General features: G+C 32.3%; 2 protein-coding genes across 2 annotated transcripts in view; both read right to left on the bottom strand.

The window, feature by feature from the left end:
• On the bottom strand, positions 3,328-6,451 carry LOC107643748 (senescence/dehydration-associated protein At3g51250). Its single transcript, XM_016347481.2, has 4 exons — positions 5,347-6,451; positions 4,832-4,998; positions 4,006-4,090; positions 3,328-3,824 (listed from the first exon to the last, which is right to left on the bottom strand). Exons 1-4 carry the CDS (start codon positions 6,210-6,212, stop codon positions 3,641-3,643), a joined length of 1,302 nt encoding a protein of 433 aa, XP_016202967.1. The 5' UTR covers positions 6,213-6,451; the 3' UTR covers positions 3,328-3,640.
• Positions 7,102-15,343, bottom strand: part of LOC107642476 (alpha-mannosidase) — a gene marked incomplete at its 5' end in the record, with an annotated part of 10,973 nt that continues 2,731 nt past the window's right edge. Inside the window, 24 exon segments of the mRNA XM_016346233.2 lie at positions 7,102-7,405; positions 7,809-7,877; positions 8,198-8,245; positions 8,329-8,424; positions 8,513-8,623; positions 8,733-8,820; positions 8,912-9,024; positions 9,136-9,201; positions 9,298-9,417; positions 9,524-9,571; positions 9,726-9,797; positions 9,944-10,003; positions 10,098-10,166; positions 10,477-10,607; positions 10,895-11,114; positions 11,198-11,254; positions 11,508-11,573; positions 11,957-12,046; positions 12,341-12,511; positions 12,624-12,717; positions 12,831-12,931; positions 13,020-13,133; positions 13,642-13,713; positions 13,801-14,007. Coding sequence (XP_016201719.1) covers positions 7,214-7,405; positions 7,809-7,877; positions 8,198-8,245; positions 8,329-8,424; positions 8,513-8,623; positions 8,733-8,820; positions 8,912-9,024; positions 9,136-9,201; positions 9,298-9,417; positions 9,524-9,571; positions 9,726-9,797; positions 9,944-10,003; positions 10,098-10,166; positions 10,477-10,607; positions 10,895-11,114; positions 11,198-11,254; positions 11,508-11,573; positions 11,957-12,046; positions 12,341-12,511; positions 12,624-12,717; positions 12,831-12,931; positions 13,020-13,133; positions 13,642-13,713; positions 13,801-14,007 — 2,475 coding nt within the window.

Genomic DNA, 15,343 nt, shown 5'->3' with positions numbered 1-15,343 from the left:
TCTACAATTTTATTTATTAAATATGTAAAATTATAATAAATGTGAGATTAATTAAGATAATAAGTAATTTATACTCTAACAAAGAACTCTTAGGTTCGAGTCATATAAATAGCAAAAAAATATTTGTTTATATACATGATAAAGATACTTTAGGGATAAAAATGTGTGCATAAACTCCTCTTTAATCCAGATTATGTTTAGTAGATTAAATATTAAGGAGAATTAGTGTAACACAGGAATCTATGTCCAATCCTGCTTAAAGAACTCTAAGCAATTCATCACTTAATCTATCAAAATTAGTGGACGATGTTTCTTTTGCATTTGGATTCATTCATTCTGGATGGAATCTTCTGTAAAGCAAAATTATCCAGATATCATAAAAAAACTAATACAAAAATAAATATAATTAATTACAAGACACTAAGCTAGCTAGTGAGTGCACCATATGCATGGTTTTAATTTGATTAAAATAACATGATCTGCATGTGTCACTTCATTCAAAATAATTAAGCAAATATATGGCATGCATATATTTTTTTCATTTCTAGTTATTAGATCGATGTCTAGCAATTAATTTTATTGGATAAATTGGAATAAATTGGTTCTTCCATCATTTTGAAGAGGAAATAATTTATCTCATAATAATATTTTTTGAAATTTAATTGTCTTATTATAAAATTTGTTAAAAATTTATTTATCTAATAAGTATATTAAAAATTCGATTGAAAATGAAAAAAGGACTAACTACTTATCCAACAAAAATAATTTTTAAAAAATTTTAGAGAATAAAAATTGATTAGCAACTAAAATATCTTATTTGAAATTCGTTAAATATCAAATTTGAATATTTACATACAAGTTTTTTATATACTCATCATATATATGAATTATGACTATGTAATTAAAACTTGTAGAATTTAACTTTTGAAATGCATTGTTGTTATTTTTGTAAAATTTGTGGGATTGAATTTGGACTTGTTGAAAAACAATGTCATTTATGGAGAATTCAACTTTTGATAATAGAAATTTTGATGTTGAAGAGATTATGATAGTTTAACACAGTCACTAAATACAGGAAAAAATTGTCACAGGAATAAATAACTTAGTAAATAACTTAGTAACAGTTTTAAATCGAAAAACTGTCACTAAAAATATTGTGACGGTTTAAATAGTCACTAAATATGCCTAAAAATTATCGTAAGAACTACTAACTTAGTGACGGTTTAAATAGTCATTAAATATGTCTAAAAACTATCACATGATTTATTAATTTAATGACAGTTTCAAAACGTCGCGAAATACAGTATAAAAAACACCTGTTACAAATTAGTGACGGTTTTATACTTTAAAAACCGTCACAAACAATTTAGCGACACTCCTTATTAACGGTGGTCCAAAACCGTCATTATGCCAACTGGCGACGTTCAAATCTGTGACGCTTTTTTTAGCGGTCACAAAACCATTTAGTGACAGTTAAAACCGTCACCAAATATTAAATATGCTATTTTGTTATAGTGATAGTAGGTTTTAGTATTATCAAAGGTGGCAATGAAAGGACTTTAGTAATTCAAAACTTCAAATTCTAAAGCCAGCATGAGCGTATATCATTAATTAGCATAACAATCAAAATCAGATACTTCTAAAATACAGGGTATTTTTACATATTAATTGTGTCAATTATTTTTTTTTATCTATTTTACTATATTTAATAAATTAAAGTCTTATTATATATAATATAAGAATTGAAAAAAAAAATAAAAATTAGAGCTTGTGGCATACATTTAAAGGAAATTAAAATTAAAGTGTCATTTGTCACAATCATAAGATAAGTTGGTACTCCAATAATGGCCACCTCCAAAAAAGAAAACAAAAAGAATTATTAGAAAGTGTCTGCATCATCTAAGATGCCATAGCCAACAGGTTTTGGACCACTCATGTATCCTCAGTTCTCTGAATATGATTTATCTATGCTCAGAAATTGGATCAAGACAAATAGAGGTGGTTGGTTGAACAAGTATTATTGGTTAATAAAAAACCGAAAAAAAAGGTTATGACAATTAAATTTTTTTTTTCAGATACGCTTTTCCATAACATGGAATGAGTAATAGTTTTCGCTCAACTGTTCATATGAGAAAAAGTAATCTAAAAATAATCCTTTAATTTGGTTACATCCTGGTATATTACACATCCATATATAGAATTAGATAGAGGGGGATAATTTTGAGATTTCATGCAAAACCACTTTGGAAACTCTTAAAACATTGAGTTTTGTTGTGAATATAGATAAAGTAATTAAACTTGGTTGTTACAAATTTTCTTTAGATAAAAAAGAAAAGAAAAGAAAAAATAGAAAGAAAGATGAAGTGAAAGAGAGAGAACTTCTAGAAGGTCAAAGAGAAGATAAGAAATTAACAGTTATTATTTTGTGCTTATCCTAAGTACTAGTGGTAATCATGCTAGGTAGCATGATTATATAGTTGGTTTTATTATACTTTGAGTGATCTTATCCTAAGTACTAGTGGTAATCATGCTAGGTAGCATGATTATATAGTTGATTTTATTATACTTTGAGTGATCTACTCTGAATTATTTTCTATATATATCTTGAGTTTTCGACTTAAGTATACTGTGTACATCATCATAATTGCGGATAATATGAATTTTTTTAAAAAAAAAACAGTTAATAACCAATCACCATAAGTTTTTGGAATACGTAATTTTAGATTTTAGACGTGTAATATAAGATTTTGAATTCTTTTAATTGATTATTGGTTGATTGTTGTTATGATCATCTAGCAAAATTGTTCAACATAAACTTTTAGCCAGAAAAAAGAAAAGAAGAGAAAATTATTCAAGGAGAAAAGAATGTAAAATATAAGAAATGTATGTTTCAACTATAACACTGTACAATGAACATACACCAGTGATTTATTTTATTTGATACTTTTTCTATAGTGGAGGCACAAAAAGGGATCGACGAGGTTGGGTTGGTGTCACAATCTCAGTCAGCTCAATTCATAGTTCAACACACAAACTTGTAAGGGCTGATTTTACAAACACAATTTTATTCTTATCACATTCAAATTTAAAATGTTATATGGAAAACTAAAAGCGGCACAATATTAAACATCTTTTCTCACAAAGTGAAACTGAAATGTGATTATAAATGACTTCTGAAATTCATTAAATTGCAAAATTCATCTCTAAAAATGAGTATTGTTCTTGCCACCAAATTAAAACAATTAAAACAATAAAAACCCAGTTATGAAGAGTATATATATATTATATGGTAAAGAATAAACATCAAATAACCTATGGGACATGACTTAATTAAACAAACCAAATTTAACTTGGTACATCATGATACATTAAAACGATCTAATGATGTAGATCTAATAAAAAAATGTTAGTATATAGAATTATATAATACTACAATCTTATAATACCACTAGATTAGCATTATAGCATTGTCCTAAGTCCTAACCTATAATATATATCTATACAACAACAATATGGCCACCTCTCCTAAGAGTACTGTGGGCAATTAATGAATAGCAGTGGTGACTTTAGAGTTTTGATATTAGGATGGTGATCAAACCTTAAAATATTGAATAACTCATGCCATAAATCGTAATCATCATCACTTGGCCTTTTTTTTCCTAGCCTCTAATTCTTTAGATGCAACTTTGCTGACGTCGACAGGTTGTATCAAACTCTTTGGAGTAAAGGCCTGCCTTATCTTAAATGTAGCCCATGCAGCCCCAACTGCATGACCAGCTGCATCTAGCCCTTCATTTGCAGCCTTTGCAGCTTCTTCTCCATATCTGCATGCAATACACACATTGCCAAATTTCTCTCATCAGCATCATCATTGCAATATTAAAGAATTAACTTTGAGTAATAAATCCCTAGACTTGTTTCTAACCAGAAATATAAGGGACAATTAGTATTTTAAAATTTGAACATGTTTTGCTTAAGAATTATGCATGTATTGAGATTATTTACCTGTGTTGGACAAGTTCAGTTGTCACAGTTGATGATGTTGTTAAGACATTTTTTCCTGTTACTTCAACCGCATCACATACTTTAACTATTCACAAAAATGAATTATAAAATTAAAACTTGTTCATGACATATTTAATAATGTAACATCATCAGTATAATAACCAACTGAGTATTGCAAACAAGTTAGAAAAAAATTGTTGTGCAAATGAACTAAAGATTAGCATTGCAATATTACAGACAATAATACCAGTTTAAAGCTGTTCATGAAGTTTGCAGTTGCAAAAGAACTTTAGGAATTAATAGACCATATATCAGCTGATTTTTCATAATTGTTTATTCCATATATAATTTCTAACAATCTTATGCAATAGTTCATAGTTCATAGTTCATGCACATGCATTTACATGAAAGTGATCTATTTTGAATTGATAAAAACATGATTTGAAATTTTGAGTTCTCTAAATCTGTTGCACATTGAACTAAGTGAAGGCAAGAATTCCAAGTTTTGGAAAGAATGTATCAATTAGTTTTGGATGAACATTTATCACCCTGCTGATTTACCAAGTTATGATGCATTCAACAGAAGATTTTTTTTAAAAAAAATGCTGTTATCTTATTTTTTCTAATAACATCTTATTTCCCCCTCCTTTTAATTAGAAAACATCATACTTTTTGGCTCTGTCCAAATTAAAGAAGATACATGATTTTATCTATTTCTCTTTTGTGATTATTTGGCTAGAACCTGGAAACTCATATCAGCATTTCATTTATGCATGTAGAATCATTAGCTCCCTTAAAAGGAAAGGGAATGAGATAATTGACATACTGAATCCATCCAGTGATGCAATCACAACTTCTTCAGGTAGTAGTTTGATAAATTTCTTCCCGGCTTTTGAATTTGATGCTTTAGTGGCAAAAAATCCAGAGACTCTCACCACCCCACTGAGGACCCCATTGGCTACTTTCTCTGTCACTTTAGTCACCTTCTTAACCCTATATACAACATTAAAAAATAAAAAATGATACATCATAGATCTGAATCTTTGGTTTTGGACCTTCCATGGTATAGTAATATTAAATTTCTACATAGTAGGATTTATCTTAATATAACCCTTTGAATCTTAATTTTACATATTGCAATATTAAATCCGTCATTTAAAGCAGATTATTGTTGATGAAATTTAGAGCCATTATAATCAATTTATAAACAAGATTATTACATGAGAAATAAGAAATATTTTGTTTAGTATTGATATTATCCAGAACATCCAATTAATATTTATATATTTTTGTAAAAATTAGATGAATTTTAGAATGAATGGAGAAAAAATATCATCCTACCTTTTAATCCGCTTCATAGTTTGAGGACTAACCTCGACATCGGAACCACCAGCCATCCTCTGCTTCAGGAACTCATTTCCCCACTTCAACCGCTCCACCGTCACATCTCCACACCACAATATCCCCTTAATCAGCTGCCCCGATCCGGTGGCGATCAACCTCGCCGCCGTTCCATTGTATTCCTCCACATTCGGAGCCAATGTTGTCCAATACGCCGCACTCATCTCCTCCATCAATTCCTGCTTCTCCCCCGATTTCATATCCTCCGGCGAAACATCCGCCGCCACCGATCCGTCCAACGCTTCCCCCTTCTTCTGCGCATCCTTACTCACTTCGTGTACGGTGAAACAGCTGCATTCGTTTAAAATCTCATCGAGCTTCAAAAGCAGATCTTCTTGTCCTTTCGATGCGATCGTCAGGCCGTAACTCAGCACCTCTGTGGCTGCGCCTGAGCTCGGTTTCTGATCGTCGGATTCGATCGGGACACGGAAGGAGAAGAAGTAATGTGAATCATCCACCTTCACGGCGGCCTCGTCCTTCGCCAGCGGCCACTGTGTCTCGCCGGCGAGGTCGGCATAGACGGCAACGATGTTCTCGTCTTGCCGGAGGCGAATGATGGTGAGGTTGCCGCAGGCTAGTTCCACGCTGTACTCCTTATCGATTAGGTGGAGGATGGCGCCGGGGACTGTGATGAGGATCTCCTCGGTTGCCGGCGGCGCCGAAGGAGAGGCGTCGGAGGAGGAGGAGCTGGAGCTGTCATCGTCGGCAGCAGTGGCTTTCTCCTCCGGGGAGAGATTCTCGACGAGGTCTCCGACTTCGACGTCGACGGAAGGGTAAACCTCGACGTTAGGATTTTCTAGCGCCATTGATGAATGGTTCAGACTTCGAAGGTCGTTAACTGTGTTTGGATTTTGGGATGGAGAGAGAGGGAAAGAAAGTCTAACGGACTAACGGTTGTAACTGTCTGAAAGGACACGTGGCATAAGATAAAGGATCGGAGCCAAGGGTTTAACTAACTTGGAAGTTTCCCGCGCGAATACCGGTATAAACTCTCTTTTTGTTTTTTTATCTTATCCGATTTAATTTTTATCAGCCCCATACTTAATTATTTATATATAAAAAAAAAAAAGCAATTTTTAATAAATAGATAATGTAATACAAGGGTATATACTTTAAGTTTTATTCATTTGTCATAAACGTTATATCATCATATATAGACTTGCATAAATCAAATTTAATTAATAACATTTTTTTTATGTTAAGTTTGTGAATTCTGGAGTATTAAATTTTTTAGTTTAATTTTGATGTATTGACAGTGTAAAATATTCTGGAGTTATTTAATTATATCTGTTTTTTTTTTTTTACGATTATTCACATAATTAATATAAAATATAATTATTTTACTTACATGACATTACGTAATTAGATACGTGTTAAACTTTTTTACACTTATAATATATCAAAATTAAAGAATTTGGATCCTCTAAATTTTAGACTTTTACTTGAAAGGATAAAGTGTGATATTTCATCTTTGAATATTTTCTCTTTTATATTTTCTCTTGTCCTACTTATGAAATAAACGGTAAGAGATTATATTTTATCTTCTAAAGTGAAATTCAAAATTTAGAGAATTCAAATCCAAAATTAAATACTTGAATTCACACCATAAAACATTTTTTAAGAGTGCAACAAGGAATTATGATCCACTTTTATTAAATAGATGAATAAGCTTTTGCAAATACTAATAAAGACTGTATAAATAGGAACCATGTTTATTTATTCAAATGAAATCATCATTATTCAATTTTTATTTATTTATGTAAACCAATGTTCACTTTTGAGAATAGATCATATAATACATAGTTCTCTAAAATTTCAACAAGAATGTGCGTATTTCCATAGGACCAAGCTCAACAACAAAATTGAAAGTATTAACAGGGCGACCCCTAAGTGGTTTAGGTTCTTTTCCATTAATCTCCCCTTCAACATTCCAATTCATTTTCTTGATTTCTGATTTCTCTTGGTTAGCTGATAAACTCATCTCCTTCAACTCTTTTATCTGAACAATTAATTAAACACCAAGAACATATTATAGTAGTTGTTAACAACTTAACATAGTGAGATAACTTAATCTAAAGTATGCTCCTAGGAAGTATTTGATCATAATAAATAAACAAATAAAAGGGGGAAAAATTGCTTTGCTTAAATAGAAATGTTAAGTGACTAGTAAATGCCTTGCATTAGAGACAACACTAGTTAACTTTCTATTTTTTATCCACTAAAAATATTAATTCTCTAACATTTTCCTTAATTAAAATTTGATTATTGGTTCATGCAAGCCTCCTTACCTAAAGAAATTGAGCTTAATAAAATCATTAATTATTAACTAACAACTGAGAATATCTTGCAAAAAATGAGGGTGCGAAAAAAAAAAAGAGGGTTTGAGAACAAGTATTATGTACCTGTTTTCTGGCAAACAACTTCTTCAGTTCAACTTTGGCCAGAGTTGAATACTCAGCATCTTCACTTTGCTAATTTCATTTAAAATATAAGAGAAATATATGAGAAGTACATCACAGTTTACAAAATAATGCAGCTAGAGACAGAAAGAGAAATGCTCAAGGGTTAGCAGAATTCATTGTTTTTGGCCATCAACCCAATTTCTTTAGTCTAGTAATTCAACAACATACTTTTAATCTATATTTTTAAACATTAATGGCTAACCATTGGGCAAAAAAAATAAATTCTGCTAACCCTCTAGCATTCCTGAGAGAGAAAATATTACTTAATTTTGCTTGGTTCATCAGAAGGTAAATACAAGGAGGGGGATGATGATAGTCATAGATTTTACCTCATATAGATGTGCCAAACGGAGAAGCACACTTCCACCATCCAACTCCTACACAAATAATAATAATAAAAAGATTATTAAGTCTGAAAGATTCAAGAGAGTTATATCATTCTATGCTGAATTTGATATACCTCAAGAGTTAGCAGAGCAACATTGGGAGGCAAGCTGTAATTTGGCTCCAAGACAGTTCCTTTTGTCACATGAGATGACTTCCAATTTTTCAAGCTCTGCACAAATGATAACATGCCACAGAATATTTAACATTGTAACTACTATTATTATTTCATGAAGCAAGCATGCATAACTGACTCATACCTCATATGTGAAAGCCAACAAGAGGGGTGAGTAAATCTCCTGACCAACTGTCCGACGCCACCGGGAACCAGATCCTAGCTTGTGGATGCCAAGGTAGTAATTTCCTCTCACCTGATACATGCAAATTCAATATTGCATAAAATATGAAAGAAAAATTCATCACCCAATCTATTAATCAGGACGCGCAAGAATGAATTTAATTATAGTGTCATTGCCATACTGTTAGTCCTTTACATCCATAATCTTTTGCACAATCTATTTCATCAAGAGCTTCTCCTACTCCTCTACCATCATCTTGGAGAATACGCCTAGAGCATTAAGCATTGACCATTAGCAGTTTGTAACTGTTCATAGTAAAATAATCTTGAATTTGAAAAGAAATGGCATGTTTATATATACCTGTGAAGCATTAGTTCCATCTCTCCATCTCTAATGCTCGCTCCACCCGTGGCACGATCAACTAAGACAGAGAGTTCAGATTTCTGATCCTTAACATAAATTCCAAGATTAATCTACAGACAGGAAATAAGTAGTTTAGTTGCATTATAACAAACTTAACCATAATATCATAGAAGCTCATAAACTATGAAAAATAAATAAGTAAGAGATCCAAGGAATTTTACTGGATAGTAGTTTCCTGCCACAGGTTGAGTAACTTGAAGGGGCCAATCTTCTCTGTGATCTCGAACCTGCATAAACATTTTTGAGTCAGAAAACTCAATGTTGAACATCTTTCCCAGGAGGATTTTTTGTTACAAACAAAAGAAAATTGACATCAGATTTACCCTTTTCAGGAAATCTCTTCCATTAGAATCAGTATAAAACTCCTTGTTTGTAGCCATATTTGCTGTTATTTGTGTGATCACCTCTTTTCCAACTCCATCATCAGTTGGAATTGGACCAACCTTCATAAAACAATTTGTTTCATAACCTTAGACAATTAACAGCATAATATTCTATTTTGGCTGATGAAAAAAGTGGCTTCTCACTATTCCAAAGAAGGCAACTCACAGTGTATTCAACTTCAGCATGATCTTTGTCTTTGTAAAGCCTAATAACCTTCAAAAAATAAATGAAACAAATAAATAGGAAGCAAATGACATGCTTATGGACAAAGCAAACCCATTTAAGTATTTTGAAAATAATAGGACATACCATTATATGTTGAAAAATAAAAAAGACAATAAACACAATTGTTTTAAAGGACACTGACCTGGTAAATCCAAGAGCTAAACTCTAGATGAATCTCATCAACTAGTGGCCCGCGGATTACTTTGTAGGGAACCTATCAAATAGAAAACAAATTTAAATATAAAAGCTTCAAAGGAATTGGAAATGTAATATTGTGTGTATTGAGAAATCATGTAATCACAGTTCTTTTGTTATGTTATAACTAATGCCATGAACCAACTGATTGGAAAAGAAACCTACTGATCTTGAAACAACAGTTGGCGGGGATTCAGTAGGCCGGAATATGTATGCACCAGAAGCCTGCAGGAGAGATCACATTCACACCACTTTAGAAAACATTATAATTTAAACCTTTATTAGAATGGATGTTCTTGTTTGTGCAAAAATCACACACCTGATAATCAGGAAAGTTGCCTCCACTAGAAGCATACCAGAGATAGCTTTGTTGAACCGGTATATCAACCTGCAGAATGTTTTAGCGATCATGAAATATTCTTGACATGAATGAATGACCAAAAAAATGCCATCAAGAAGCAAACTATGCTGTGAAATCTATCGTTTATGGAATATGAGAACTGAGACTTTATGATTGTGCCAATATTTGTGCTAATAGCTGGTATCTGGTAATAGTCTTCAGTAGTTAGTTCTTTCTAGTGTATGACAAAATTTATTGGTTGCTTACATTGCACTATACTATAGTCGTGATTAATGACTCAATTAAAACTTAACAAAACATTATGAACACTTTACTGTGAGCATTCAAAGTTACTTACTCCAGTTTTGGAATTAAACATCCGTTGAAGTTGTCCAGAAGTTGAAGAAAATGACATCTTTAAATCCCCAGGTCCTATGGTAACGGTGTCGCCGCTGACGAGCTGTGAAAGGAAAGGACTTCTTTTTTTACCTATCAAGTGGAAACACCAAACAAAGCTTATTCAATACTAAAAATTAACAGAACATCAAATCTTACAAAAATTCATCTTTTTTGACAATTGCGATGAAAACCGTCATTAAGCTATTATTTGCACAACCATACAAATAGGAATCGCATTACATCTTTTCTCAAGTGTTTTAAGACAAAAAAAAAAGTCTTGCATATTTCTATATCTGTCTTCTTCTACCAAACAGTTAGAAACGGGCTTAAAACTATTGCTACTAGATTTTTTTTTGGGTTGGGGGGAATAATTTTACCATTTCCAGATGCTTTCGAAATGAAGTAGGTACTCCATCCAAGTGGAGGTACTGAAACTTGAAACAGAAGTGAATATTTTGGTGCTTCTTTTGGTTGCACCCCTAAATAGGCCTCAACATAGAAGCTTCTTAAATTTTTTGTTACATTATCTGTGTCCACATACTGTGCTTCAATGATATTTCCAGAAGAATCTTTGACAACAAGATTATCATCATTAACCTAGTACAAAATTGTTACCTTTCAGCATAGTGTTGGAATTGAATTATTCATAATGCCATAATAAGTAAATTAGGGATACTCACTGGTATTCTAACAATCTCAGTGCGATTCCATCCAAGTGGGTTATACAATACTACAACCTAGAAAAAAAAAAACATTCACTTTAAGAAAATTTAGCTAGAATAAACCGAGTTATGTTGGTTGTATTCATTTCCACCTCATACACAAGTCGGCACACACTTCTCTATTGTTAGATGGTGTGTGAGATCAACACAAGATAGTTCTCACATCTCATGTAATGGTGGATATTTGTATGTCAGATTGGTGTACAAGACAATATGAATAAATGAGTACATACAACAATTCTTAAAGAAAAAATAGTGAAAATATTACCAAACTCTTAGCCTCTGGAATATTGTCCTCTGTTTGTGGGCAGTAACTGATGTTGAGTAATTGACACTGCCAAAAGTCAAATAATAATTAAAACAAAAGAGTAGAGAAAGTGACAAACAATTCAATAATCAAGATTAAGATATTACAACATATCTACCAAGACACTATGGACACAATCTACAACATTTATTCATCGCTAGAACCTTGGACAAGAGTAATAAAGGGAAACTCGGTGCTAAATATCCTGCATTACCCGGTGTTTTAGAAAGAATCACACTCAAATATGTAATGTTGGCAGCCTAACCTGATTCAACATCGGTGGCTGATTCCATGGCAAAAACCCGTGACTTTAAGGTCACAAGGAAACAACTCACTCGTAGTTCCAAGGCTCCTCTTCCTTGGACAAGAGTAATAAACATCAATAATTTCATGAAGTTTTGAAATGTTACCTGAGCAAATTCCGTTGCAGGAGCTGAACAGTGACCATTTGATTTCTTGCCAGAAAGACAAGCCAGAGAAGAGCTAGTAACTTTTTCAGCCTACAAGAGAACATTGCTTGGTGAATATCACACTATTCTAAATTCAACTTTTTATTACTAATCATGATTAATTCTACAAGTTCGACTGATTAGACCCTTTTCTTCATTCGAAAACTCTCCTTCCTTCTTCCATTCCGTCAAGTAACCACAATCAATTCATTGAGGTTTTCAAGTCCATTTTACTAGGCAAAACTTCAATGAATCAGTTCACAAGAACTGGCTAAATTTTAAAGACAATCGAAACGAACAAGATACATTATCAAAATTCAGATTAGGAAAGTTCAAGCTCCTAACCTTAGAAGCTCCAATAGCCAGTCTTTTAGCATAGTCATTAGTTACATGTTGTTTGGCTGTGCCAGAGACAGCATCATGGTGTTGTGCAACTCCAAGAGCGTCTCCAAGGTCAAATGTATTACTTCCAGTTGCAGATTTCTTTCCAGCCAAAAACTCGAGTTGGCGTGCTGCCTATAACAAAATGTCATCAGCATATCAAACTGAATTTGTTCAGAACCATAGGAGGCAAAAAAAACAAGAAAATCCCACCAAATTTTATCATGATTGGAACATTAAATTATACCAAATAGTATCCACTTAGCGACCTAACGTATCGCTTGAGGGCAGGGTGACTCGTGTAGTATCCTGTCCAATAAGCATTTGCTCCATCAGCATACCTATTAGAACAAATCATCAAACATGTGGTGTGCATAAGTCACCAACAGATTAAAATGTTAACACAATGGAAACAATCATCAGTCAAAGAAGCATTCATCTAATAAATTCTTACGGGAAATAATCATCAATTTTCAATGGCAATGTTTCATTAGCAGCATTTTTGGCATCAGTGTAAATAGATGGAGTAGAATACAAGGCATTCACTCTCCCATCCTGAAAAAGATTAAAAACACAATAGAGAATGCATTTAAATTCCATATACAATCAAAACATGTATATAATAACCATATAAACCCCTTACCAAATTAACATAGTGAATCAATTTATCCATTTGCTTGAACCAACTTTCAGCATATTGGTATTGAAAATCATCACCCATTGTCCACATTATATGGTTTGTCCTTGTCACACTTGCCTATAATAATAGTACAAAGAATTAAAAGTAGCAAAACTTTGTATTGATGAAATTCTTGGAGGGATTAATGCTAAAAATTCTAAGGCGAGTCAAGTTAGTCATTCTGTTAATTTCTTGCTGAGGTGTCGCTAACAATTGCTTGACATGTGAGGTAAAATTTGCCACATGTCATGTCCTTAACATGTACTTAAGAGTGACACATCAGAAAGAAGTTACTAAGGTAGCGTTTGTTTTGAGGTACTGAGAGTCTGAGATAGAGACTGAGATTCAGTATTATGTTTGTTGGTTGAGAGACTGGTACTAAAATTTCTGTCTCTGTCTCTAAAATTTCAGTATTTCAGTACCTCAAAAAAGTACGAACACAGGGGACTAAAATTTTTAGAGATGGAAACTGAAACTTTAATAACATTTTATACCTAAAATATTCTCATTTCAATTAGTTAATTCCAATTTTACCCTTTGTACAAATTAAATTAGAGTTTCATAACTAATTTAAACATTGTCTTACTTGACTAGTAGCAGCATTAACAAAATCTTCAACACGCTGTTTGATATTGGTGTCAAAAAGAAGAGGATCATCCTGCACATGCAATAAGCCATATACTTAACAAAATATGCAAAGATATAAATACATTTAATTTGTAAAATAGCATGAGCATTTTAGAACCTGTAATGGGATCAAGTTTTCATTATTGACTTCAAAATTAAAAGTGTTTGGAGCACTATAATGAACAGGAAAAGCATTAGCAAAAATCTGAGCAGAAGAACCAAATGTTTTGGAACCACGCCACACAACTTCAAGTGACTTATCAACTTTGCGCTTTGCTCTGTCTTGATAATCAATCCTTGCAAAGTGAACTGAATCAAAACCAACCTGCAATCATTCATACAAACACATCAAAACAAGAACAATTATGTTACTATGACAAATTTATTCTAGTGATTAATTATTTAATTAAAAAAATATATGAATTAATATGTATAAATATATATAAATTATATAATAATTAAGTCAGTGACTAATTTTTAGTACGTGGAATTTATGAAACAAGATTACAACAACAACAAAGCCTTGTCCCACTAAGTGGGGTCGGCTACATGAATCAAACGACGCCATTGTGCTCTGTCATGTATCATGTCTACAGAGAGACCGTTTACATGTAGATCTCGTTTGCCCACCTCATTGATGGTCTTCTTAGGTCTTCCTCTGCCTTTCGCCCCTTGTCCATCTTCCATCTCATCCACCCTCCTGACTGGATGTTCTATCGGTCTTCTTCTCACATGTCCAAACCACCTGAGACGCGATTTAACCATCTTTTCCACAATGGGTGCTACTCCAACTCTCTCCCTTATATCTTCATTCCTTATTTTATCCAATCGGCGTATGACCACTCATCCATCTCAACATCTTCATCTCTGCCACACTCAACTTATGTTCGTGCTCCCCTTTAGCCGCCTAACACTCCATACCATACCGCATAGCCGGTCTTATGAAACAATATTAGTACTAAGTTATATCGAATTTTGTTTAGAAACTAAAATCTTATGCATGCATAATAAACTCTTGATATTAGTAATTAGTTTGAATAGAACGAAAACTCTAATGTTAATCTTTTTTTTTTCCCATTAACCAGGCTTATATTTGATATGTTATTCAAAATAAATAAATATCATGAATAATCCTTATTCTTAATAGCATGAATTTTATGTTTTTTTTTTTTACTAATGAACTTTTTACTTTATCCACTAGACAAATAATGTCACGTATAAAATCAAATTTCTCTCTCTTTTTCCTTTTTTTTCTTTTATTGATATGAATATGTCATGTAAAGGAAAAGATAAACACTTTACGTTTTATTTTATGATAATTGATAAAGAACCTTTTAGTTTATCCGCTGACAAATAATGTGTGACAAGGGTGTTTATGGATCGAATCTAATTCGCGGCATTTATTCGAATTCGATCCAAAAATTATGGATATCCATTCGATCCGCAAAATTTTTGGATCAGATCGGATCTACATACTAATAAAATCAGATTGCGAATTTTATGTAGGTATTCGCATATCTACAGACTCGCAAAAATAAACAAGTAAATATTTTTTTATATTTTATTTCAACTAATAATTATTATATTTATTGTATTATTTTATTTTTATTATTTAAAAAATATGTTTAATAATATTTTAAGAGTAAACATGTTTAAAAGAG

Source organism: Arachis ipaensis, chromosome B01 (assembly GCF_000816755.2).
Source record: "Arachis ipaensis cultivar K30076 chromosome B01, Araip1.1, whole genome shotgun sequence".
Lineage (NCBI taxonomy): Eukaryota > Viridiplantae > Streptophyta > Magnoliopsida > Fabales > Fabaceae > Arachis > Arachis ipaensis.
The sequence above is the reverse complement of the archived record's forward strand: the minus strand, read 5'-3'. Positions and strand labels throughout refer to the sequence as shown.